General features: G+C 45.1%; 1 protein-coding gene across 2 annotated transcripts in view; it reads right to left on the reverse strand.

The window, feature by feature from the left end:
• SH3TC2 (SH3 domain and tetratricopeptide repeats 2) overlaps positions 1–27,291 on the reverse strand; it is a 50,475-nt gene that overhangs the window by 13,400 nt on the left and 9,784 nt on the right. Inside the window, exons 3-12 of one of the 2 annotated variants that reach the window (XM_036080598.2) lie at positions 23,904–24,031; positions 20,667–20,772; positions 18,867–19,010; positions 17,599–17,800; positions 16,501–16,574; positions 13,930–14,125; positions 6,789–6,922; positions 4,264–4,305; positions 2,442–4,139; positions 2,155–2,335 (exon numbers count right to left, since the gene is read on the reverse strand). In XM_036080598.2, the coding sequence (XP_035936491.1) occupies positions 2,155–2,335; positions 2,442–4,139; positions 4,264–4,305; positions 6,789–6,922; positions 13,930–14,125; positions 16,501–16,574; positions 17,599–17,800; positions 18,867–19,010; positions 20,667–20,772; positions 23,904–24,031 (2,905 nt within the window). The remainder of the gene's footprint in view (positions 1–2,154; positions 2,336–2,441; positions 4,140–4,263; positions 4,306–6,788; positions 6,923–13,929; positions 14,126–16,500; positions 16,575–17,598; positions 17,801–18,866; positions 19,011–20,666; positions 20,773–23,903; positions 24,032–27,291) is intronic. The other variant, XM_036080602.2, reaches the window with a different exon arrangement.

The following is a 27,291-nucleotide window of genomic DNA, read 5'->3' on the forward strand; positions in this document are numbered from 1 at the left end:
GTACATTTGTTTATGTTGTGTTTTGTTTTGTTTTTTTATCACACAGTGAGAACCTCTTGTGGCTTTCCCCTTTTTACCTCAGCTACCAGGAAGCTTAGAGCGAAATTACAGTAACCACCTCCAGGTGCGTGCAAATACCTGTTTACCCGTGTCTGTCGGGCACTCTGTAGGAGGAGGTGATTTATACATGCTAAATAAATGTAGCATTATAGCACATTCTCCTTGTTGAACCAAGCATTCTGTAAAGGGACAATGCCCTTATGTTTGCACGGTTTCCTCTGACACCTGAGGCACTTCTCCATCGACTTCCTCGTATCACTCACATTGGTGGTAAAGCAGGAGCAGGGGAGGTTTAAGTCCTCCCCCAGTTATACAAGACAGAATCTCAGAGATTAGACTTATAGAAGATTAGGGTTAAAAGATCCCCATCTGGATCAACTTCCAGAACGATGGAATAAGGACCGCCAAAAACCCACTACCCCATAAAAGGACATTCGAAGGGTGTCCTAGAATGAAAGCAGTGTCGCTCTGGGGCCACAAGTCCTGTCCCCTCCCACGCTGCAAGGATCTGAAACTCCCTTCCTAGAATGGAAGGCAGAGATAGTGGGAGGTTTGGAGGACCCCTGATTCTTCCAAGAGAGGGAAAGGGTGAGGGAGAGGGAGACAGAGTAAGGGGGACAGAGAGAGAGAGAGAGAGAATTTGTTATCTGATTATTAGTGATCTGGTTGTCAGGGGGCCCAAGGTTGCCAGGTTGCCTAGAAAAGCAACACTTGGGGGTGCCTGGGTGGCTCAGTCGTTAAGCATCTGCCTTTGGCTCAGGTCATGATCCCGGAGTCCTGGGATCAAGCCCCGCATCGAGCCCTGCATCGAGCCCCGCATCGGGCTCCCTGCTCAGCGGGAAGCCTGCTTCTCCCTCTCCCACTCCCCCTGCTTGTGTTCCCTCTCTCGCTGTGTCTCTCTCTGTCAAAAAATAAATAAAAAATCTTTAAAAAAAAAAAAAAAGAAAAGCAACACTTGTCATTCAATTAGCTTCTCCTCAACCACCACTCTCTGCTCAACTATAGCAATGATCCCGGCTCTATTTTAGATGTCATTCATAATTATGAATACAATGCCATGATGCTAATCTGTTGCAAAATGAAATCGGACATCTTGCAAACCATGCAGAATGTAATGGAATCAGTTAAAGGCCCGTGGAGAAGCAGAACTGAATGAGGGGTAAGCAGATTCCACCCAGCAAGGAGATGAGAGAAGAGAAAGGCAGCAGGACATGGGGGGATACTTCACGCGGGAATAATTTAAAGATCAAGAGGTTAAAAGAAGCTTTGGGGTAAAACAGTTGCATTTTGGTGTATTTTTGCAAAAAGGAGCCTTTAGAAGAGAGGGCTGAAAAGTCGATCACAACACAAAGGATATTTCATGGTGCTCTTATGCAATTCTGTCGACACAATTAAGCTAAAAGTCAACACTTCTTTAGCGGTTGATCCTATGACTTATCGCACGGCTGCAATTCTCACCCAAGTCTCTTCACTAAACGGTGGAAATAAACTCAGTTCTGTCATTTCCAGTTTCATTTTAAAGGGAAGGTTCCAAATCAAACTTCTTTACGATGAAATTTTACCCGCCTGCCAGTGGATCGATTCACTTTGTGCCATTTCTCTAATCCCCCCCCACCCCCCCGACCCCCGCCCTGTCCTCAGGTAACCAAGGCCTCCTGAGGGGGCCAGCCTGGGTATAACTGCCACCTCTCTGAATTAGCTACCCTCAGCCAGGATCACGTGATGCTTATTACGGACATAAGGGAGTAACTACAACCCAGCCAACATCACTGAGCCCCCTCCACGGATCGGGCACTGTTCCAAGAGTTCCATGGGTGTCGACTCATTTATTCCCCACATGACTACTATAGTGTAGACACCACCATTATTGTCTTCGATGAGGAAGCTGAGGTAGGGTGAAATTAAGTAGCTTGCTCAAAGTCACACAGCTAGTAAGTGAGAGAGGACACTGTGGTGGCTGCAGGTCCCACGCTCTTTTCCATGATGCCATAAACACACCATGAGCCTGGGAACTTTACTTCCGGAGGAAAAGAATGCTGTTTCTCTTGAAGGAAGATAAGCTGTTTCTAGACCCGTCCCCAAGCCCCGACTCACCTGGCCGTGTTCAGGTTCCGATAGAGCTGCCCGAGGGACTCCAGCAGCCTCCCCTCCATCTCTCGGTCCCTGAGTTGCTGAGCCAGGGTCAGCCAGTGCTCGTGGTAGGTGATGCATGCCTTGGGGTCTGGGGATACAGAGCTGTAGAAATGGCAGAGGGATTTGGTGACCTGAAGCTGACCTAAACATAAAGCGGGGACATGAATGAGATCGCTTGAGATAGGACGAGGGCAAAACGTGCTCTCACACTTTTCTCTAAAGCTTCCAGTAGCACAGGACATACTCACTCTTTAGGTGTCGATGCCTTAAGCCAAACAGCAATGCCATTTCATAACAAAGGCGGCCACTGGCTGGCTGGCGCCCATGCACCAGGACTTGGGCCAACCAGAGAAGGACCTGTACTAATTCCATGTCTGTCTCCATGCTGGTGTGGAGTTCAGAATAGAGTCGGATGGCCTGCAGGAGATAGTCCTTGGCTGGCTGCTGAGCCCAGGACATAAGGGTCAGGTGGCCAAGATTGGCCAAAGTCACCGCCTGGTTACGCACATTCCCCATTTCCTGAGCTCTGTTCAAGGCCCGGAGATAGCTCTTGGCTGCCCTGTTCACCCGGCCTTCACCTTGAAGTGCAAGTCCCAGGAGGTTATGGACCACCCCCTTTCGGGTGATACTCTCTGTCTCCTTCTGGGAGTATAGGAGTGGCTCGAGGATGTCCAAAGCCTTCTTGGCCTGGCTGGCTAAGAGATATGCCCACGCCAGGCAGAGGGAAGACTCAAAGGCTTCCTGCTCACTCAGCAGCTGCCCTAGCACCAAGGCCTGGCTCAGGCAGTGAATGGCACCATCGGGACACCTGTGTTGGAGGTACACTTTGGACAGGATGAGACACAGGGCCCTCTGGGTGCTCCGACTGGCCTGCTCCTCACAGGCAGCCAGTGCGTGGCTGAGTGCTGGGCAGGCCAGAGCAGAAACTTCACCCCAGCTTGAAGACGGAACTCTAAGGAGTTTGGTGGTGTTCTGGAGAACCAGGTAGGCCTGCCAAATTGGAAAGGACATCCCTTGGCCACTCTGGGTACCACGTTCCTGGACAGAGGCCACTGCGAGATGTGGGAGATATTTCTTATCATACAGAAAACTCAAGATGGTCGCTGTAACTTCCAAGTCAGGAGGGTGTCCAGAGAGGAGCTGCAGGCGCTCGGCGAAGGGCAGGACCTCCTCATGCCGGCCTAGGCTTAGGAGCAGTCGGATGGCCAGGAAGCAGGCCCTGGCCTCCAAGGGACAACTGCCTGCCACAATGCCCTGGCGTAGTATGTAGGCCACCACGTCGAGCTCATTCTTGGTACTAGACTCACGGTCCGGCAGGCAGGCCAGCAGGGCCCCTGCTTTTTCCAGCAGAGCCGAGCCTTTATGCCTTAGCCTCTGCCTCAGATAGATGGCGGCCAGATTGATATACAGAGCAGCCACCAAGGATAGATCTTTAAATGTCCCATCAAGGATGTACATAGCCTCCTCAAAGTAGACCCTGGCCTGGGAGAGTTTGACCTTCCTGACACTCAGCCGGCCCAGGAGGAAGCAGAGCCGGGCGTGGGCCCAGGTCCTGTGGCTCCACTTGGCCCACTTCCTTGAGGCCTCCAGGTAGGCTACAAGTTCGTCCTCCTCAGAGAAGCTGTAAAAGGAAGACGTGAGGAAAGAGAAGGAGAAATCATAGAGGCTCTTAAAGTGGTCAGCGTAACCCTCGTGATCCAGAAAAGCCAATATGGGGGCGAAGTTCTCAGCCTCCTCCTCTTCCTGACTAGCGTTCAGGTCCACGAGCAGTTCCGGGTCGTCGAGGTCATCGGGCTCTGGCAAGTGATAGCTGTCCGAGGCGGCTGAGAGGAGCTCCTCCTCCAGGCTGGAGTCCTCAGAGCTGCTGGACTGTCTGGAGCCCACGGCCTGATGCTCCTCCCAGGCTCTGCCAGGCCTGGCCTCCTTGAAGCCTTCAGGCTGGGACGCTGTAAGGGACAGGCAGAGTTGAGCGACCATGAGCACCTGCCACTGTGGTGGCCAGCTCCTGGCAAGAGGACAAGATGCTGTTCTGAAGGACTGGAGGTCAGGTTCAGCATGATCTCTACTCACCACTTAGATCGTTTGGAAGATTCTGGATGGATTCAAACCCACCTGGATAGAGACGAAGGACAGACCCGGTGTTAGGTCAGAATGGGCCACCATGCCTATGCCTGCAGGTGCACCCCAGACCCGTGGTCCCTGAGGACACTTTGTGTTTAAACTCCTCTGAGAGCCTGGGTAGAATTCTCTCCTTCATCATCAGTTTAAGAGCTGCAGGGACCTGCAGAGTATCTTGTTTAAGCCACTCACTTTAGAGTTGGGAACTGAGGTAGAAATAAGACCCAGAGCCAAAAAGAAAAGCAGAGAAACTAGAAACACAAGTCCTTTTCCAGGAGGTGTGGTTACGGAGAGGATGACAGAATCTAAAGGACCAAATCCCCCAGCTAGATGACAGCAGAGCCATGAACAAAACATGTGGCATCGCCTCCCATTTCCATGTGTACATCCTTCCTTCTTCCTTCCCCCATTCACACATCATCTATCCTCTCAACTGTCATTGACTCAGCTGTACAATGCGCCATAGGACTAGGTGACCAAAGGTGACTAATGAAGAAAAGAGAGTGAAGAGGCATCTGAGGGTCTTAGTTTTGTTCCCTGAAGTGACTTCATGGGATGAGGTGGAAAAAGGGACAGTCTGGAGCAGAGCTTCAGACATTCTGCATCTGAGGTACTCACAGGAGCTCTAGGCTGAGAAGGAAGTAGATCTGTAGCCAAAGAAAAAAAGTTGAGACTTGCAAATACAGATTTAGGACCCCCAGCGGGTCACAAGGAATGGGTCCAAGTCCTAGGAGAAGCATTCAGACAAGAAGGCAAAGCAGCTGGGGAAGGGAAGTTTGTGAAGGAGCCAAAGAAATGTCAGCATTTCCCAGCAGGTGGGAGGAAGCAAAGGGTACTGGAAAGGCACAGTCTGAGAGAAAAGAGGAGACACGGAGACCAAGGTGCCTCTGGGACAGCCACCTAACGTCACAAAAGTGGAAGAAGCCTAGGTGAGAACCAAGAAGACACCTTGGGTTTGGCAGCAAAGAACTGAACCCTCTTGGGTCTAACTGTGGAGGTAAAGTGTAACTGTGGAGGTGAAGGCCAGATTCACGGCCCCCCAGGACAGGGGCTGCTGGAAATAAGATTCTACCTCCTCCCAGCAGAGAGGCACCAACTGCCTGTGCCCTCACCCTGGGCTCTCTGGTGGACATTGAGGACAGCGGGCCCCACACCAAGTCAAGCCGCTGCCTACTACTCTCTGTGAGAGTCGCTGTAGCTACATGAGATCTGTAACCTGCAATGGTAGAAGGCCCCACGCCTAACGTGGCAGAGCTAGGGAGCTGCCCTTGTGCCCTGGCCCTCGCTGACATTGGGAGCACGTGCCATCCTCACTCCCGGCCAGGGCCGCTGAGAACGCAAATGGTGCATGGGTTACAAAATGATGCTCCCTCTGGGAGGAAGAATTACAGAGGGGACTGCTTCCCCATGTCAGAGGCCTCGGGGAAGCTGGAATTTACCAATAGGACGCCCCTCTGCTGGCCGCCGTGGTGCCAGGTGATGCCTGCAACATCATGAGGCTCTGGCCTGCATCCAGCAGAGCTGCACTCCTGGGCTTCACATAGGAGGCAATGGGCGGCCTGGGACCTGCTCCTAGATCTCTCCCCACCACTGGATCCACAGTGAGCGGAGCCCTTAGATCCCAGCCTGTGGCCCACCCCGTCCAAGGCACACCTGAAGTCGTCCTGGATTTTCAGACCTCAGGTCCCCCCACCAGGCGGTGCCCATAGCTTCAGCTTCCTGGTTCACCCTGGTGGGTGGTGTGGTCTGTTTGTGGCAAGAAAGTTCATGGCTAGGTGCTCCTCTCAAATGCCTCTTGTGCATGGTGAGAGACTCTGATGCCCACCTCTGCTCCGGGCAGCAGGCCTGAAGGCTCTTTCTGCAGAATCTCTGTTCTGTGCCCATGAAGTGTGCCCCATCCAATCTGGCCACACAGGGCTGGACACAATACCACCATCGCTGAAGAGATGGGGGAAACACGAATCCTTCCTCAAACCACTACCACGAGGTGAATGTACTTCCTGACACAGAGCAGTGGGTGCTTCCAAAGTAAGAGAAAGGCGTGGCATTCATTCGCTCAGTCATTCAGACACTGATGAGATCTGGCGACACGGAGGCCCCTCCCCCACCCAAAGCCAACACCGCGCCCCCCCCCCCCCCCCCCCGCCGGGGCAGTCCAGCCTCAGTTTGTGTTGGGGGCAGTGTGGTGGAGTGGGGAGTGTCCTGACTAGAAAATGGGGAACGCACTAATTCACCAGGGCCTCAGTTTCCCAAGCTGTAAAATGGGAGGAGAAATCACCTCTTAGAAGCTGTAACATTCTATGGTCCTGCCTTTATCATCGGGGACCTAGACCTCCTTCAGCCCTAGAAGAAGCGACCTCAGCCACAACTCAGGAGTTTTTCTTCTCCAAGATTTGAATGGAAGCCTCAGTAGGGCTGGGCCTCTCATGCTATCGCTGAGCTGAGCTTTCAAAGGGGTCCGAGGAACAAACACTCACTAAGCCGGTAGACAGATGTTATGTCAGTATGAGCAAGCGTGTGGAGGAAGCTGGCACACTCAGCTTTCCTGTCACTTCCCAGGACCCACAGAGAGCATCTTTCCTCATCACTGAAAAAGGCGGAGCTCTTGTTCCTGCATTGAGACAAAAGACATGGACGCAGATCAGTGCAAGGCTCCAGACACAACCGTTCTCTCTCCATCCCAGGACACAGTGAAGGACAGAGAGAAGCCTCTGACGTGCTTGCCGCAGCTGCAACCAGACTCCTCATCCCACTGTTGTACAATCTATTTATCTCTGCTGCCCAGGGAGAAGAGTTCTGAGCACCCGTTCATGAAGAAACGAGCTACATGGCTGCTGAACGGGTCACAGTGGGGATGAAAACACCCCTCCTGTTAAAACTCTATCTCCCGAGAAAAACAAAGCCCCTCCTAACTTGACCCCTACCCTTTCTTTGAGACCACCTGGTGCCCATTTTTAATAGAGAAATACAAATTGGCTGCCCCAAAGGTTAAGGTTTGAAAAGGGACCATGAAAAGATGTTTCTTTGTCAGGTTATTTCAAGAAAACAGGAGGGACAGGTGACACAATCTAGAGAAGCAATGAAAAGAGTTTGACTATGGTCAGAAGAAACTTTCACAACTGTTGACATCTGATTCCATGGCACAGAACGAGAGCATTATGTGGCATTCAGAGAGGGGAGGGGAAGTGGGCAGAAGGAAGTCAGGGGCTGGAAGAAATGACTGCAAATAATAGAGATCCTTATACTCACTGTACTGTATAAACTCATTGTTAAAACTAATTTGCTTACTAGCAATTTGTCATATAATCAAAGAATGTGAAAACTAGAAGTGCCTCAGAAAACATTCAATCCAAAATCTACCTGAACAATTTTTAAGATCTCTCTCTTTCAGGTCTAAATAAAGTTGGGGGGTGGAGAGTAACCTCAGAAACCAATCTTTTAACAAAAATAACTTGGAAGCCCAAGAGGTTATAACAGCTAATACTTGGGGTGGAGGAATGTGTTATGAATCAGACACCCTTATCTCCTTAATCTACACAATTACCCAATGAGGCAGGTACTATTCTTACTCCTTTTTACAGAGAATGAAACTGAGGCACAGAAAAATAAAGTTGGTAACTAGGAAGTGGTTAAAAAAAAAAAGCTTCTCTAGTTCAAGCAGAATTAAGGGGGGGGGGGCGGGGATGGGAGTGCCATGGTCTGCCACCTACATTTTGTCCTCATAACTCAGGTAAAGCCAGTGATGAGGAAACCAGGAACTAATATGAACTACTCAAGTTCACCCCACTAATTAGTGACAGACCGGCACAAGAGCTATGTCCTGACATCTGGTCCAGGACTCTTTCCAGGACAGTTATTGAGCCCACATGTCTCTGGCCTGACTTCCAGATTCTCCCAGCACCAGCCATCCTCAAAAGAGCATCTAGTTGAAATCTACAACTAAGCTCATCTGAGAGAAGAAATCATTATAGTCATCATATGATTATATAAAATCATTATATGATTTCAAATTTCCGCAGAACGCTTAAACTTTACAAATGAATTTACTATTTCATTTAGTGACATGCTCAGAATGACACAGCTAGCAAGTGGTAAAGCTGAGACAGAAACTGATCTTCCACCTCTGTAGCCCATTTCCTCACAGCTGATCTGCTATTGTCCTGAGTCCCAGGTATTTAGAAAGAATCCAAGAAGCTTGACAAATTACAATAGGGTGTTCCTAGCATGGAAATAGGGTTAGAATGGTAAGACTTCTAGAAATATGGCAGGCTGAGGTGCTCCACAGGAGCCACAAAGACAGACAAATCCTAGATAAAATGTGACAAGCATAAATATTTTAATACATTCTTTGACTTGAAAGAAAGAAAGGGAAATGCCTGAGAGCCAGAAACAAAAGGAGAAACCAAAGCCGAGTTGGTAAACAACAGCAGATGGCCCGGGGCGTGGGGGGGGGAGGTGGGTTTGCAGTTCTCAGCTGGGACCCTGGCCCTCAGAGCTGGGGCTCACCCTGTAATGCCACCCAGGGACAGGACATGGGACTTTGGGTCTATGTGAAGCAGGGAAGCTGAACTGAGCTCCCTACAGCCTGACGTCAGCAAGAACTGCAGCTTCTGTGAAGAGGAGATGGGAAAACTCACCTACCAACGACACATTTTCCATCTGTCTGCGTCCCCGGAAAAAAAAAAAAATCAAACACCTGGACTTACACCATTAGAAGGTGTGGGCTCTAAATTACACTGTACAGTATAAGTACAATCAAAGAACTTTACATTAAAAAACCAGCCCTGGACCACTAAGTTCCTAAATTTCCAGGGAAAACAAAGGCCAGAACTGCTCTACTGGGATGTTTTCTTCAGTGGAGGCTTCATGCAAATACTGTCTTTGAAAGTCAGGGCAGGGCGTCTTTGTTGAAAATTCGGGGCAGCCAGGTGGCTCAGTCGGTTAAGCAACCAACTCATGATTTCGGGTAGGTCATGATCTCATGGGTCATGGAATTGAGCCCTGAATCGGGCTCACGCCCAGTGGGGAATCTGCTTGAGTTTCTCTCCCTCTGCCCCTCCTCACACGTGCATGCAGACACTTGCACATACGCACACTCTCTCTCTCTCAATAAATAAATCATCTTTAAAATTTTAAATAAGAAAAAGTAAAAGGTTGAAAATTCATTCACATAACCAAAACTACAAACACAAGAAAGGGAACCACTGACAATGAATACCAGCAGGTGCACAAATAGGTAAATCAACACTACAAGAACTAGAAATAACAACAATCTAAAGATTAACTTATAATAATCATGGTTAAAATGATGACATGAAAGACTGACTAGAAGCCACAGGGAAAATATGGAACCTGGTGAGCAGAAATAAGTATATGTGGAAAATAGCAAAATAGAAATTCTAGAAATGAAGATAAAGGCATGGACACTTAGAACTACATGAGTGAGTTCAGCAGCAGGTTGAGTCACAGCAGAGGAGAGAATTAGTGAAACTCAGACTGTTTGGAGGAAATCACCCAGAATGCACCTAGAGGGACAAAAAGATGAAAAATATAAAAGAACTGATTAGGCAAGACTGAAGCTAGAATGGCAAGTCCAACATACCTCTATTAGGAATTCCGGAAGAGAGACTAAAAAGAATGAGAGAGAGGCAAATATTCAAAGGGAGAATGACTGAGAATTTTCCAGAATTGAAGAAAGACATGAGTCTTCAAACTGAAGAAGTACACCACATCCTAAGCAAAATAAATAAAAATAATATCATTTTCAACATGACTTCCATTTCTTTAGGCTTATCCTTCTCTTTGTGTTTTCTATTTCTCCTGATCCTTCTTTTGGGGTTCAATAATCTATCACTTGACAGTTCAATTTACAGGATAAAAGAGTTAAACAGAAAGGATAAGGGCATAACTCAATGAAATAAAAACAAAGTAGAAGAAAATAATAAAGATAAATATGAAATTAGTGAAATAGAAAACAATGAAACAATAAAGATGGTCAACATAAGAAAAATTGTTTTTCTCTAAGGATTAATGAAATGGACAAAATCCTGGCAAAACAGATTTGAAATTTTATACTAATAGTTATTTTCCCCTCCGCTTTGAAGGTTATTCTACACTTAGCTAAATTATCATTCACAAGTATCTTTTAAGTATATTTAAGACAAACGAGGAGTAAAGACTGAGAGTAGTTAAAACTCACAGATCTCCACTAAAATAACTACTAAAAGATACACAGTGGACACCTTGAGATAAATATATAACAGAATATATCACATCTAGATATATCATCAGTAAGAAAAACTTAAAAAAAAATGAGAAAAAAAGCCGCCTACCTGCAAAGAAATGTCTATGAGACTAACAGCAAACTTCTTATCAGCAAAAATAGATGCCACAAGAAATGGAATTATCAAGAGGACAAAGATAAACAACATGAAGAATAAAAAAGGGGATATAGGAAACATAGAATTTTTCAAATTTCTAATACTATGAAATGCTGGCTTATCTCCAGTGTTCTTTTTTCTGGTATTGAGTGCATTAATTTTTCAACCTTGCTTATTTTTTAATTTACACATTTAAATATATAAATTTCCTTTAAATAACACTTTACTAAAATGAACCATATCTAACACAATGTGAATAAATCCTAAATTTACCATATCAACTGAAAAAAAGGGGCCAGTTACAGAAAAAAAAAAATGTATATACATTTTTAAATACACAAAACTCTTGTGTGTTTTTTTACAAATACCCATTTCTAAAATGTATCAATCAGAATGATGACTGGGAAGATACATATCAGCTGCAACTAGAGTCTGCCCCTGGGGTAAGAATCAGGATCACAGGATCAAAGAAGGAAGGAGTAATGCGGGTCTTCAGTTATATCTAAAGACATTTTCCCCCTCAACACACACACAAATACACACATATCAAATACTTTTTAAAAGCATAAAACCCAAGGAAAGGAAAGGTGTGGCATTCTGTCACCATCAGCAACTCTTAAATCTCTAAAGGCACTCTGGCCAAAACAAATACCATGTCTATTCAGACAGAATGCCTGCCCCAAGTTTTAGCTGGTGTTGAAATATGAGCTGTAAATAAAAGGAAACCCACAACTTTGCTGCCGTGGAAAAACGGGATCCCTTTCCCATGTGTCAGAGGCACAGACTAAATCTGACTCACAAAACAACTTCTGAGAAATTTCACTCTCAATATACTGCCGATTTGGTTAAATAAATACAGATGGATGGATGGATGGATGGATGGATGAGTAAATGAATGAATGATTAGTGAATGAATGAATCAATCAATCAATGAATACACTTTAAGGAGAAATATACTAACTAGCACAGGGAAGGAGCCTGTGGGAAGAGGATGGAGACCAGCAAATGCAGGACCTTCTTCAGAAGCCTTATACCAAGTGAACACGGACTAAGAGTGACACCCAGTGGCCAGACCGCCTGCATAGCACACAGGATGATTCCCAGGACTCCACACCCTGGCTGTGCTTGTGGCCAGGTGGCTTGTGGGCTTTTTCTCTCATTGCTGTATTTGGGGAGGTCCGTGATCTAGAGAGTGCTGGGTGGGGGCAATGAGCCAGTTCCTCTCTCCCCTCCTTCTTCCACCTCTCCCTGTCTCCTGGCTCACTCTCCCCTTCCCTATGCAATGTGCAGTCTCTGGTGATGGGGTCCCACAGAAGACACTGTAGAAATAAGGAGAAGTTCTCATGCCCCCACTTCGATACAAGGGGTGGTGTTCTTCATGGCGAGAGTGTATCCCCTACAACTAAGCCGGCTAAAATATGATAATCAAATTAATTTAGCGGTATAAGTTATTGCGATTTGGGGCACGGTATGAGGTACAGAAGTCCGAATATAGTTTATGAAATCTGACACCTACACCCGATGTCCAATTAAAACTGCCTCTCAAAGATTACCACCCACGGCAGGAACAGCCATAGGAAGAGTTAATGCAAATTGATCATACACACACACACGGTGCCAGACACCATTCTGAGCGCTTTACATGTGTTAGCTCATGTCAACTCCTGACAATCCTATGGGCAAATACTAATACCGTATGCATTTTACAGATGAGAAACCTGAGGCATAGAGAGACCAGTTAACATGCCCAAAGTCATCAAGCTGGTCAGCTAATGGGAGACACACAATGTGCTTCCATGGCCGTAAATGCCTTTCAGGCAGTCTGACTCTGGAAGTCTGATTACTAAGCTACTCTGCCTCCTGATGACCAGGTACCTTCCAATTGCCACTGGCCTCTCACTGACCAGTGACCTCCCAGTGGCCAAGCCCAAAGGCCTTTCAGCAGGCAGCCCTGCTTTACCTCTCTGCAGTCTGCAACAGTGTTAACTGTCCCCCCCACCCAACTCCTTTCCTTCCTCTCATGCAGCTCCTTCGTTCCTTTATCTCCTTTGCTACATTCTTTCTTCCTCTGCTCTGTAAATTGCTCTTCCTCACCAAATCTCTGTCTCTTTATTCTTTCCTCCTCTTACCAGACATCAGCTGCAGAACTGTATGGCGGAAAAAGAACCCTAGATTTAACGTCAGGATTCTGGAGTTCCAGACCCAAGGCCTTGGGTTCAGCCCTTTCACTCCTGGGATCCTCACTTGCCCCTGCGGTAAATGAGGGGGTGCTTTGAGCAGTGGTTCCCACCTTGGCTGCCCATTAGCCCCACCTGGGGAGCTTTCGTAACCATGGCCGCCAGGCCCCACCCACACCAATGAGATAGAACCTCTGGAGGCAGAACATGGGCATCCATATTTGTGAAGCTCCTGGAATCTCTAAATTCCTGTTGATTGGTCCTCAGCTGTGTCCTCTCCTCCCCATTCCCCCACCCCTTCCCAAGTGTCAGCCTTGGTCTTCTCACTGGTCTCCTGCCTCCAGGTTCTCCCCTGTCCTTGCATGCCTCACTTAAAGCCCGGGTTCCAGTCTCATCATTCGTCACTCTTGCTCAGAGATACTGGGTGGCTGAGTTGGCATTCTCTGCCACGTCACGGTCCCACTGACCTCTGCCGCACCAATGCCTTCCTGGTAACCTGCCTCTCAACCAACACTAGTTATTCCTCACACAGCCCCTCACTTTCCTACCTGTGATCGCTTTTCCCCATTTCCATCTGTTGAAATATCTTGCATCCTACAAAGTTAAACTCAAATATTGCCTATTTCATGAAAGTTCTCCTGACATCATTTTCCTGCTTATAAACTCCCGTTCATTTCATAATCTTCTAGGGGCTCGGCGATCGCTCTTCCTCCTTTAGAGTCACTTGAGTTCCCACATTTCTGTGTGGGGAAAATGACCTTCTGTCTCCTCCGCCTACAAAGGGCAGGGCTTAAAGGGAGCTTCTGACCGTGATCCACTCTCCTCGGTGGCTCTTTTGCACAAGGGTAGACATTCTAGTCTGCGTGTGCAGGGCCTTGGACAATCCTGGGGCCACATTTTCCCAGTGTCTCTGTGCTAGCAGCCAACTCTGTGTTCCCTCTGGTACTTTCTGGGCCCAGGCTTCGTCCTGTTTCCTATCTCCATGCAGGATGCCTACCCCAGAGAGACGGGGAAGGTGGCCCGCTCCAGGACATCCCAGAGGGCCCTTCTGCCATACTCACATTGGGGAATACGACTCAGGATCTATGCTCCTGGTGGGAACAAAGCCCACTTCTCCTGAGCGCGTTGACTTCCCAATGAACCACTGAAGCCCAGGTATGACAAAGCCGATGATCTCGATGCTTTCTCCCCGGTGAAAATTCAGCTCATCCTTTTCTTCTCTCTCATATTCCTTCCAGGCCTTACATTTTCCTCGACCTGTGGAGAAATAACATCCACGTCAACCAAATAAGGCAGAAACTGCTCTTGGTGTAATACGAAATGAAGGATCCCCAGAATTTAGAATTTCGAGGACCAATAACATCATCCCCCCCCAAAAAAAAGAAATTGGCAGGAATGACACAGGGTAACTGACTTTTAATTTTGCCAAACTAGGACATTCAAAGAAAGGAACTACCATCCACTTTCACCATCACTTTACAAAAGAAAGGATGTTTTAACAAATGGAGGAAAGATCATCTCAGAATACCTAAAACTGAATAAAGTTCACTCATGGAAAACTGGAAAGCTTACTATATTGCCTTACTGTGTCTGATTTGCCATTATCATGTAAATACTTCATCATGGTTAGCACAAATCCACAGACCCGGGTGAGAAACATTGTGGGATCTCTCCATTTCCTTCCAGATCCTTTGGCTATGGCCCTCAGTCTCCCCAACTGTAAAATGGGAATAGTAAGAATACTTGTCTCATAGATATTAGGAAAAGTCAAAGAGATTAAGTGCACCGTGCCTCGTACCTAATCAACCTTCAGAAAATGTTAGCCTCCCATTACTGGTAAACAGAAAACTGCTCAGGCCTCAGAGGGATTTGGAAGACTCCCCTTCTGACTATGGTCATTGCTCAACTTGATGAGTCGCCCAGCTAAGATCTAGTAATGACATATTTATGAGCTCTGTGCTGTCCAGTTTACAAAGTACATGTAAGCCTGTTTTCTCAGATCTTTCCAAGAGTCCTAAGGTTAGGTAGAGCAACCAACAGACTCCCCCTTTTATAGGTTAAAAGGTGGAAGTACAGAGAAGGTCTGTGATTTGTCCAAGGAGCTCGGTTAACCAACTGCTGGTTAACCCTTCTTTCCACTAATGCTGCTTTGCTAGAGATAGCGGCTTTTATGTGTCTTGGTTTCCATGTTTGCTTTAGCTTCTCTGCTACAGCTACTGGCTTTCTTTTTCCCCCTGACGTTTTCGATCAAGTTTCTATTGATTGTGTCCTCAAGAGCAGAAATTCCCACCACTTTGTAGGCTAATAGGATCTTTAGTGTGTTAAATACTTGCAGTGTGAAAAAACTGTACTGAGTGATTTTCAGACATCATTTAATTGATTTTTCATGGCATCCGAAGTCAGTTTTACGGTAACATTTTACTCATGAGAAACTTGTAGCATAGTGAGAGCTCATGAATTGGCCGAGGGCACACTGGTTTTAAGGTGTGGAGCCAGTATTTGACCCGAAAACTTCACAGCCCTGTGTTCATAATTCCAAGGAATGCTTCTACTGCCTCAGATAGCCAAAAATCTTGTTTATGGTCAGTTAACTGATTAGCTTTAATGACTGCATTCCATAATTCCCTCCATTTCTTTTTTTTTTTAATTTATTTATTTATTTTAGAGAGCTAGAGAGTGAGTGAGCAGGGGGATGGACAGAGGGAGAGAGAGAATCTCAGGCAGGCTCCCAGCTGAGCACAGAGCCCAACACAGGCCTCAATCTCAGGACCCTGAGATCATGACCAGAGCCAAAACTAAGAGCCGGACGCTCAACAGACTGAGCCACCCAGGGGCCCCTACCTCTATTTCTTTTTTAAAAAGTGTTATTTGGGCTCACAGCTTACAAAATTGCACTTGGGCTAGGCTGGTTAGTGGTGGGAGGGGCTCTAAGGATGAAGATGAAAGGAATATATGTTCTAGATACTAGAAAACATTAAAGTTCATTTCCAGTAGATACATGTGTATATGTACTTACAGATACACGTGTATATGTACTTACAGATACACGTGTATATGTACTTATAGACACATGTGTATATGTATGTATGTGCACGGGTACACACAAACATACACATTCACACAGAGATTCCCTAAAATATATGCATGTTTACATAGTACATACTATTATATACATATTTCATTTATTTATTCAACAAATATTTACTGAGTATTTCCATCATGTGCCAGGCATTCTTACTCTTCCTAAATTCAAGAACAATTTCACAAAAGTTTAAGGGAAATTGAAAACGTTTTGACCTGAGATTGAAAACAGGCAACCTGCAGGCCCCATGTGGCCCACACTGGGCTTTTTAGTCACCTGATATATCATTAAATCCCCATGGTCCCCACCATTCGTTAACCTCTTCCACCCAGGCTCTCGTGCATCTGTGTGTTCTGTCTGCCACAGTGAGCATTTGTACCAACAGCCCTGGATTGAGACCTCTCCTCTCAAAGGAAGGAAACCCATGTTATAGACAGCAACTGGCTTCTCCACATCCAGCCAGCAGCAGAGGCTAAGCAGGAATTCACACCAACTGACTCCAAACTTGCAGATAAAATTAGGAGGCAGACTGTCTTCAACTCAGCCATACCGATCTGATAGGAGCCTGTCCAATCCCTCTTCCTGGAAAGGCCACAGCTCCCTGGATAATTCTTTAGGAACCATCTGCCAATGGAAACATGGGGTTTGCAAACACGATTTCAAAAAATGACAGCAGCGAGCAGAATAGTTCATTAAAATAACAACAATGGCAATGATCATAAGTATCATGGTTAGTACTCCTATTATAACAATGGCAAACATTTATTGAGAACTTACTTTGTATCAGGCGCTGTGAAAAGGAGAGGAGTTCAGCAGGCCTAGGATGTTTTCTGGCTCTGAATTAGTTTGCCGGTTAAATAACTAACAAAGGCTCTCTTTCCAATTCTCACTGTCAGATTCTCTGCCAGAGCCAACCACAGGGTCCACAGCTTGGGACCATGTGTATTGGCACTCTGGATGTTTGAGTTTACAAAACCTTCAGGCCCAGATTCTCAAACTTAAGTATGGAATACATCCCCTTATATTCAAGGGGAGCTTATATAAAATGCAAATTCCTGAATCTAATCCCAAAAGAGTCTGAGGATGGCCAGGCGAGCTGAACTTGCAATAAATCCCAGGTGATTCTGATACAAATGGTCCCCAGTCCCCATATTGAGAAACACTGCATTTGAAGACCAGGCAGTAGGTTTCCTCTTAGGTACAATGTCCATCTGAAATTTTGAGTTGTCTCCGATTTCACCACATTGTGCAAATTTTGACTGTTAAAAAAATAAATAAATAGGGGCGCCTGGGTGGCTCAGTCATTAAGCATCTGCCTTCGGCTCAGGTCATGATCCCAGTGTCCTGGGATCGAGACCCACACTGGGCTCCCTGCTCTGCAGGAAGCCTGCTTCTCCCTCTCCCACTCCCCCTGCTTGTGTTCCCTCTCTCGCTGTGTCTCTCTCTGTCAAAAAAATGGATGAAATCTTTATAAATAAATAAATAAATAAATAAATAACAAAAGACAAAACACACACACACACACACACACAGATTTTGTTCCCTCCCTAGCACAGTAGATGTCCATATTTGCAAGCCTATCTACTCTGTTCTGTTCAGACCTCAGTCTGCTCTGGGACCCACGCCCAAGATCCAGTTGGCTACTCACTGGTGGAAAGGGAGCGGCAGAGGTTCCAGAGCTGACAGGGGCACCAGTCCCCGCTGACCCGTCACCAAGGACACGCCCTCCCACTCGGATTCGCCTTCAACTATCTTCACGGAGATTAACTCCTTCTTGCAAAGCGTCAAATACTCCCCTTCCTTCTCAGCTGGCTGAGCCACGGAGCTCATGGCTCTGCAGAAGAAGTGGCCTGTGGATAATAAGAAAAGCCCCTCCAAGGAGTAGCAGTAGGTGGAAAGGGATTATCACACAGTGTAACGTTTCTAACCAGAAGCCCAACTACTTTTCTTCCTGGGAGTAAAGGACGCGGCCAAGGGAGAGGCACCACAGAAAGTCTTTGTGATCCCAGAAAAACTAGACCAGGGGAAAAAAACCCACAGGGCGGGAATTCACTTAAATTAGACACCATAAACTCAGAGTAGTTTGTGAGAATAAGGTTTAATTGGGACTTCACCTTGAAAAAAAAAATGAAACAAAACTTAACAAAAATGTATTTAACAGAACTTGAGTTACAACTGCAACCTTCTGCTTAATCTTAGGGCCAAAACAAAGAATAAATTTAGTTGATATGGGTGAATATAATTTCTCCAACTAGATTTTAGAGTAGCACAGTATGAAATTCTTTCCTTCAATTGTGATTTGTGCAACGTGACCATAAACAGAATCCTTTTGCAAAATATTCTATGCAAATCTGGCTCTTCCAATGTGCCGGTGATGTCATCGGTCATTAGCTGGTTGGTTGTAGCCCAGATCGGATCCTTCCTTGTAAATAGATTGGCCTATGCTCCAAGAAGTTCCCCAAAACCGTTTGCCTCCATCTCAGGAAATCTTGCAGGTTTTGCAAGATTTGCAATTTTATTTCACAATCAAATGATATCATATATTTTAAAAAGCAATTCTTACTCTTGAATGCACGTTAGAATTGCCTGGGCAACTTTCAAAAAATACCAAAGCCTGGCCCCTATCGCTGGAGATTCAATTGGCCCCGATGGAGCCCTGGCATGGGCATCTTCTAAAAACTCCCCAAGGGGTTCTCACATCAGACAATCAGTGAGACTGACAAACATAGCTGTTCATGTGATATCAGTGTGGAACTGAGAGAGATGTTTGGAGTAATATTGTAACAGATGGGGTCATTTATGAATATTCTCACCTTTGAAATTTTTTTTTTGCCTCCCTTTGTATCCTAATTATTTCAGGGGCTCTGATAATAAATATCCAGATAAAAACCCATCCCACCCCTCCTCCATGCTCACCTTCCTGTATCAGGAGTCCCAGGTATATTGTTTCCAGGTGTTTCTCATCCACTGACACTTGGATCTCTGTATCTTCCACCAATCTGCAGTTGAGCCAGTACTTATGGTCAAAGAGGAGATGTTCCAGACATGCAGACACATAGCCTAAGAGGTCAAGCCAACATGATTCCTTAACAACTGATTTCTGCCATTAGCTGAGCACAGAAAATGGTGAGAAATCTCCTTTCTGAAGTTCTGTCCCAGACCTTCATCCCCAACCTGATCCCATTTAACTGGAATTAGAAGAGCATAGAGAAGTAGCTAGAAAATTTCTAGAGTGAACTGATTCTTCTCAGCATCTGTTGGGAAACACAAGTCATTTTTAAATGACATTTACTCCTTTCAGCACATTATGGGTCTCCGTAAATGCATAATGAGATGACCAAATCTAATTACCTTTTTCTAATACGTCCATAGAGGAATTTCCAAGATTCTAATTTGGACTCTGGGGGGTCCTGGTCCCCCCCCTTAAAGTTTTCCTGACTTGAGGTTCAAATTCCTCTACCCTTGATGAAGCAGTGGCTGGGGCGGGGGGTGGTGTCCACGACCCACAAAGGAGTCGGGATTCACTTTACCATCCCTTCTCTGATTCTCTCCATCATTCACGCCCAGCATGTTCTCCCTTGTTAAAACCAGACTAGACACTAAGCAAATTGCAATTATGGATAGTATTTCAAACATGCCTACAAATGTGAATTATTCGTGTTAACATTTTGCTTCTTTTGACTTCCTCTTTCTTAAGATGCAAAAACCTGTTTCTTTCCACTCTGACTCTGTTCTCTCTACTTAGGCCTCATGTGCTTCTTGTACTTTAAGGTGTACACAAATCACCTGGGGATCTTATTAAAATACAGATACTGGTTCAGTAGATCTGGGATGGGGCCTGGGTTTCTACTTTTTTTTTTTTTTAAGATTTTATTTATTTATTTGACAGAGACAGCGAGAGCAGGAACACAAGCAGGGGGAGTGGGAGAGGGAGAAGCAGGCTTCCCGCTGAGCAGGGAGCCCGATGTGGGACTCGATCCCAGGACTCTGGGACCATGACCCGAGCCGAAGGCAGACGCTTAACGACTGAGCCACCCAGGCACCCTGGGTTTCTACTTTTCTAACAAGATCCACGTGATGCCGATGCTGCTGGTCCATGGAGCACACTTTGAATTGAAGACGGGTCTCTAAATGATCGTGGAAGGAGATGCACAGTGTGATGAGCAGAAAATCAACATAACCATGAGAGAAGTTCTACCCTCTAACCAAGAGCTATCTTGACCCTCCACCCCTATACAAGGTCACTGCCTAGAAAACCCTGCAAAGCGAGTCCCCTTTAGCAGATAACTGCCCCATCTCTTCCTTTGACTCTTTTCTAAAAACATGGGCTAAAGTATCCACAACTGTACTATTTTGAGCAGCTACTTTGATCTGACTCAAGACTGGTTCCTTTTTTTTTTTAAACCATCATTCTGCATCTCTCCCAGTCCTTCAAATTTAGTGATCACCAAGAACAGTTTACCAATGGATTGATTATTGAAGAAAGTAGTCTCTCCCTGAAAACAAAGTAATGTTGCACATAGCATTTGAGAGTAATAGTTAATATTTGCTTTAGATTTAGTTCCAGGCAGTTTGATATTTCAAAAGTTAACCATCCGTGTCAGGGCTCTACGTCTTTTAATTATCAGAGCCAGACCAATTCCCTAATGTCAAGCCCTTACAAATTGGCTGAACCAAGATGTAGGTTCTCCTCCACCCACCTGCTCCATGTCATACCTAAGTTCAAGTAGGTGGAAAACTTCCAGATTTCCTCCACGGTCTTGAAGGTGATAAGGAACTGAGCCTTCTGGGACTGGATGCCCACCAACCTGGCTGAGAGGTCCTGGGTAAAGAGAACAGTGAGTCAGCCTGGGATGACCGCATCCTGTTAATAATCTCAGAGAAGTGCAAAATGCTTCATGTGATTTTCTTGATTGTAGCGCTGGGTTTTTTTACACCACAAAAAAAAATAGAAAAAGAAAAAAAAAGGAAATAACCTAAATGTCCACCAATAGACTGGTTAAAATGAATTCCGATTCATCCATGCAATAGAATATTATGATATTATGCAGCCATAAAAAGAATGAGGAAGTTCTTTGTGCACTAATGCAGCCTTCAAACATACACCGCTAGATGGAACAATAGCAGCAACAGAAAGGAACCAGCATGCAGAACTGTGTGCAAAGAACTCTACCTTTTGTGTTTAAAAAAAAAAAAAGGTGTATGGGAGAAGGTGAAGGATAAATAAGAGAAGGCACGTTGGAAGTAAGTTTGATTGTGAATCTATGTCCAATGATTACTTTTATAAAGATGACAAACAGAAAAAGCAAATTACACAAAAACAAAAATCATCCATAGTCCCTCCTCCTGGAGCTCATCAGTGTTAACACTTTAGTGTATTAACTTTGAATCCTTTTTCCTATGCAGGAGTTTCAGTGTAACCGTTTTTATATAAATAGAATCACATTACATAAATTGTTCTACAATCTTTTGAAACTAAACAATATTTTGGGAACCATCTCCACATCATTAAACAATTTACGTTATTTTCAATGGTTATATATGTCATCATTACCTTAACATAATCCTTAGTTAGTATTTCCTATGGTTAGACGATTGAGTTATTTTCATTTACCATCCTAAACACTACTGTGATAAACGTCCTCAATCTTTGTACACATCTTTGATTGTTTTGACACAAGTCATTCTGAGAAGTGCAGTTGGGAATGCAGATATCCACATTTTCAATCCTAAAATGCAGGAGCCATACTGCCCTCCGGAAAGGCTGGGTGGTGCCAATTTGCATGCTCCCCCGCTCCCTTTTTTTTTAATACCTGAGAAAATAGGCCTGACCTACTGTACAGACTTGGTTTTCCCCTAAAATCTTTCTCTGTTGCTTGTCCAAGCTTCTAGAGTTGACTACAATGAGTGATGGTCAGAACATCCTTCGTCCCCCAGGCCAGGTCCTGCGATCAAAGATCAACCCCTGGAATGCTGCTCTGGGGGAACCCTGTGGAAAGAAGAAGAGGATAGAAAGAGAGGAAGGAAGAAAGGAAGAGCCCCTAGGTCAGCAAAGCCATAACTCTGGGGTTCTCCCATACCAGGCTCCAGGAGTCCCCAGAGCCTATTATCAGGGAAGGGGTTCTAGATAAAAACTGATTTCCAGGAGATTCATCAATTGACAGGCACTTCACCAATCTCTGAACAATGCTTCATTTAACTCACAATAACCCTATGCAGAGAGTACAATTACACTACTTAATCCATTCTAAGATGCACTTTTACCACATTTAATTATTTCTGAAATAAAAGATAAGGAAGCATGGCATCCTACTTAATTGGCAGCATTTATTTCCCTTTCTTTGAGGTATATAAAATATTGCTGCATTTTATAATCAAACGGCATCTCAGCTTTAATAGAAAATGGCATTATCCATGTGTTATAGTCAAGGAGGACCAGGCACGGACAGGTTAAGCAATTTGCCCCAGGTGACCTGAGCGTAGGCGATGGCCCCCCTGACTGGAGCCTAGATCCAGCTGACTCCAGGTCTCTGCTCCCGCACACAAGCTGGCCCGGCTCCACCCTCAGCCCAGCAGACCACCTGGCTCAATCAAACCCAGCTCTTGCCCACGCCAAAAGTGCCTCAAATTTTAAAAAACGATGGTGCTAGTTAGCAGCTCATGCCTCCAAGTTTCTGAATTCTGGAAACTAAAAATAAAAGAACGCTACTACTTATAATTTATCTGCTATTTAGGAAGCACATACCACCACCCAAGCAAAGTGCCAAGCTCTCTACAGATACCGACTCGCCGGCTCCTCCCGACAAACCAGGCTTTTTTTTTTTTTTTTTTACATGACAGATTAATAGAACATATTTCCCTTTTTAATTTGTATCAAATGAATTCAGAGACTGTAAAAATAACTAGAACATAATAGTTTATTACATGAAGTAATATCCTTTTTCTCCCCTCTAGTTGCAACAACTTTTAACCATTTCTGACTTTGGTTCTCTTCAGAAGTCCCTCCCAGGGGACACCTGGGTGGCTCAGTCGGTTATGCATCTGCCTTCAGCTGGGGTTGTGATCCCAGGGTCCTGGGATAGAGCCCTGCATCAGGCTCCCCGCTCAGCAGGGAGCCTGTTTCTCCCTCTCCCTCTACCTGCCGCTCCTCCTGCTTGTGCTTTCTCTGTCAGATAAATGGATAAGTTCTTAAAAAAAAAAAAAAAAAGAATCTCTCCTAAACTGTAAATAATTTGGTCTTACCCTTCTTCCTTGGTTTAACAACTGAAGACACTAGCTACCCACTATGAAAGCAGGAACTGGTTTATTTACTTGATAGCCTTTTTCTCCTCTCATTCTAAAATTTATAGTTATTAATTTTTGATTGGCAATTTGGGTACATAAAAAAAAGTATACTAGTGGTTACCAGTGGTGAAGGAAGGGGATGGGAGGGGCTTATTGTATAATAGATACAGAGTTTCAGTTTGGGATGATGAAAAGTTCTGGAATGGATAGTGGTGATGGGTGAATAACAATGTGAGTGCATTGATGCCACTGAATTGTACACTGAAAATAACTAACGTTGAAAATTTATGTTACGTCTATTTTATCACAATGAAAAAAACAACAAAATTCCAATTTACCACATTTTTTTTTAAGCTCTACTTCATGAGGTAAATAATCATAACAATTCTCATCCTACACAGGTGAGTCACTTGTAGAAGGTCAAACAGCTATGAGTGGCAGATTTGACACTGTTTTTTCTCTGACTCTGCAACTCCAGAGTTTGCCCCCTTCTGAGTTGTGCCTGTTCTTGCTGAGCAGCAAATGTGTACATTTTCATTCATTCTTTACTTCCTTCAGCTGTTTTCGTGAGGGCCTACTTTGTTCCTGGAGCTGTCCTAGGTGCTGGCGAGCCATGCGGCGGCCGGACGCAAGGCAGGCTCAGAATTGCACCCGGCCACCCCAGCTCACCTGAAACAGGGCACGCACCTCCTGGTCCTCATTCTCCAGGGCCCAGAGCCGCCTCCTGGCCGCTTCCTGCAGGAGGCCATTTACACACCTCCGGGAGCGGCTCTTCACACTGAAGGACAGCGTCAGATCTTAAAGAGAACACAGAGAGAAATGCAATCAGGTCAGGCTGGAAATGCAACAAAAGAGAAAAAAGAATTAGGTGAACCCCAATGTTTCCCACACCTAAATCTTAAATTGGTGTCCTCATTAATTACAGATTATAAGTAATCTTAAAGATCTCCTAGGTACCTCCTTTAAAATGTCCCCCAAAAGAAAAAAAAAGAAAGAAAGAAAAGGCTGAAACCTGGGTGTGTTCCGGAATCCCAGGAGTTGCTGTTGTTATTTCTGCTTTGAACAAGGTATGTTCCTAGGCTTCCTGGCACTGAGGTGACAGTGCCAACAAGAAGAACTAGACATATATATCTTCCTGTGGATGATTTGTGAAAGTTTTGAACAAATACTAATTTATCCATATATATGGAAATTACTTATATGTCAAATTTATGATATGTAATAGTCTATACTTTATGCATTATGTATACACCATACATTTTCTCTAAACTGTTTCTAATAATGAGTTTATTAACGTTTGCCAGGGTAGTTGCTTAATGTATTAAAGTTTATCTTTAATTTCTTCAAAATGCACGTTTATTTAACCAATACTATGAGCAAAAGCTGTTTCAGGTGCTGGGATACAGCAGGAAACAAAATAGAGGTGGTCCCTGTTCTCATGGAGCTTGTATTCTCTGCAAGTAATCAATTCTATGAACATAATAATTTCGGATGGAGAAAAGTGCTAAGAAAGCAATGTAATTGGGTTAACAGACAGCGTGATGGAGCAGTGCAAGGGGCAGGGGTATGCCTTTGGACAGTATTGTTGGAAAAGGTCACCCTGAGGAGGTTCATCTTACAATTGCACTTTGCCACGTCTTCTTTAGACAGTAAGTAGCTATCACGTTAATAATTATCAAATACAATGAACCAAACAGGCATTGGACTGGATAATCATGGAGGTCTCTCTTCTAGCCCTAACTTGCCAGGGACTTTGCCAATCCCTGAGCCCATTAAAGACAGCCCCTCTCCTGCTGGGCCGTGGTAACACAAGGCAGCCTGGGCTCCCACATTTAAAAGGCCCCTTTTTAACCTAGAAGTCCTGAAAATGCTGTGGCTTCTGGCCAGCTGCAATAGGACATACCCCACCGACCTGACATGGGTGTGAACTGCGGGCAGATGTTTGTTCCACTCTCTTCCTCCCTGGCCTGTGTTCTAACCTCGGCCAAGCCCTCCATCTTCAGCTGTCCAACCCAGCCCTCTGTCTGGTAGCCTCAGCGACCAGCACACTGACGTCTAGGAGGAGGTGAAGCCCAGGGAGGCGGAGTCACACAGACCTGGGCTCAAGGCTTGGCTCTGCCCTCGCTCACTGTGCCATGCTGAGCAGTTAATGACCTCTCTACACTTGACTTTTCTCATTAGCAAAATGAGAATAGTACCTAATTCACGGGGCTTTTAAGAGGCTTACAAATGAGATTATGCATTTAAAGCTTCTTGTTCGGTGCCTCCCACACAATAAATATTCAATTAACACATGAAGCATTAGCTGTTAACTCTACTGCTCCCCCTGCCCTCATCTTGTCACACCTGTAATCAGCCTTGACTCTGACTGGTTCTATGACTCCTTTTCACCAAACCCATCTCTCCTGTCCTTCCAAAGCCTGATCCAAACTCCCTTCTAGAATCTCTCACAATAGCTCCCAGTGAATGACAGCCCCTTCGGGGTGGCTCTCCTTGTCCAGCATATGAATCCATGGATCTGTCACTCAAAAGACCTGGATTTAAATAAGCAAACTGCCTTTGAGAACTCAACAGTTAAGAGCTGCCACTCAGAGCCTCCTGTCTGGGCCCACTGTGGGATCCTACAGTGCCCTCAGCAGACCACACGAGGGAATAAATCAAGTTCACTCCAGTGTTAGTATGAAATACACTCTGACATTTTTTCTAAGTCCTTCTGAAAACCAGTCGTTTCATCATGCTAATGTATCTGATTGATTTTGTTGGTGACTCTTCCGCATAAAGGAGAGATTGGAGGCTGGGGTGGAATGTTCCCTTCTCACTCAGTGACTTCATCATGGTGGAAAACGCTAAAAGACAGACAAGTTCAGCCCCTCCTTTGTTCATTGGCCTTCATGCACTGATAAGGCAAAATGCTGACTGCACTGCATTCAAGAAACAACAGGTGGCGAGTCACCTTTTGTTTAGGACAGCCCAAGCTAACAGACAAAGAAGCAGACTGATATAAGAACAAGAAAGGGCAAGGTTTTTCTCATGGCCAGCCCAGCAGTTTGACCGAATCTGAAAATGGGAAAAGAAAGAACCTGGTATGACATGTAAACACCATCCATTTACCTGGTCTATGTCCTTTGAACCATTCTTAATGTAAATCTTTTTCACAAATCTATCGTTTGTCTGCCCGAGAGAAGTACATGTTTGGAGGGGCAATGAAGCATCGTGGCTATGAACAAGGACGGGGTTTTGAACCCCTGACTCATCACAGACTAGCCATGTGGCAGTGGGGAGGCTGCCTTCCTCTCTGAGACTCTGCCACCTTTGAAATGGGGAGTTTGGTGGCACCTCCTAGAGGTGCACACGTGAGAATGAGAGGTGAGCATTTAGCACATGCTTGGCACACGATTTCCCCCAAAATGGTCCCTGTTACTATAGGACAGATGCTGGGTCTTCTTCGGGTTAATCCCCAGAGCTTCTGGCACAAAGTTCAGCCCAGGTATACCACCCTCTGCTGCCAGCGTCTCGCCAGCTCCGTTGAGGTCTCTTACCGGGAACCTTGTGAAAGTTGTGTCTTGAGAATAGGATTTCTTTCATGTTAATTTCAAAATCTTGTTCTGCTTCTGAAAGATTCATACAGGTGCTCTTCTGCTCGGCCCATCTCACCCCACATATTCAACCCTTTATTCACTTATGCATTTACTTAACAAGTGATTATTGAGAACCTGCTATGTCTAAGGTACTGTATATAGAATACGAACGTGACCTCCACATATTTATTCAACAATTTGTGTATTTATTTACCAAACATTTTCTGAAAAACCAGCCATGTACAAATAACTCTTTAGGATACCATGTAGAATAAATACATATGTCTTCCAAAAAATTACCTCTGCCCTCCAGCACCTTAAAATTTAATTGATGATATACTTTCTTCAGTAGAGCAAATATATATGGAGCTCCTAATATGTGCCAGATTGTGAAGGGCTTTGAGTGTTCACCTGAGAAGCTTTAACTTAATCTTGCAGGCAATGGAGAGCATTGGAAGATTTGTAAGCAAGTGAATACC

The sequence above is a fragment of the Halichoerus grypus genome, chromosome 2 (genome assembly GCF_964656455.1).
Source record: "Halichoerus grypus chromosome 2, mHalGry1.hap1.1, whole genome shotgun sequence".
Classification (NCBI taxonomy): domain Eukaryota; kingdom Metazoa; phylum Chordata; class Mammalia; order Carnivora; family Phocidae; genus Halichoerus; species Halichoerus grypus.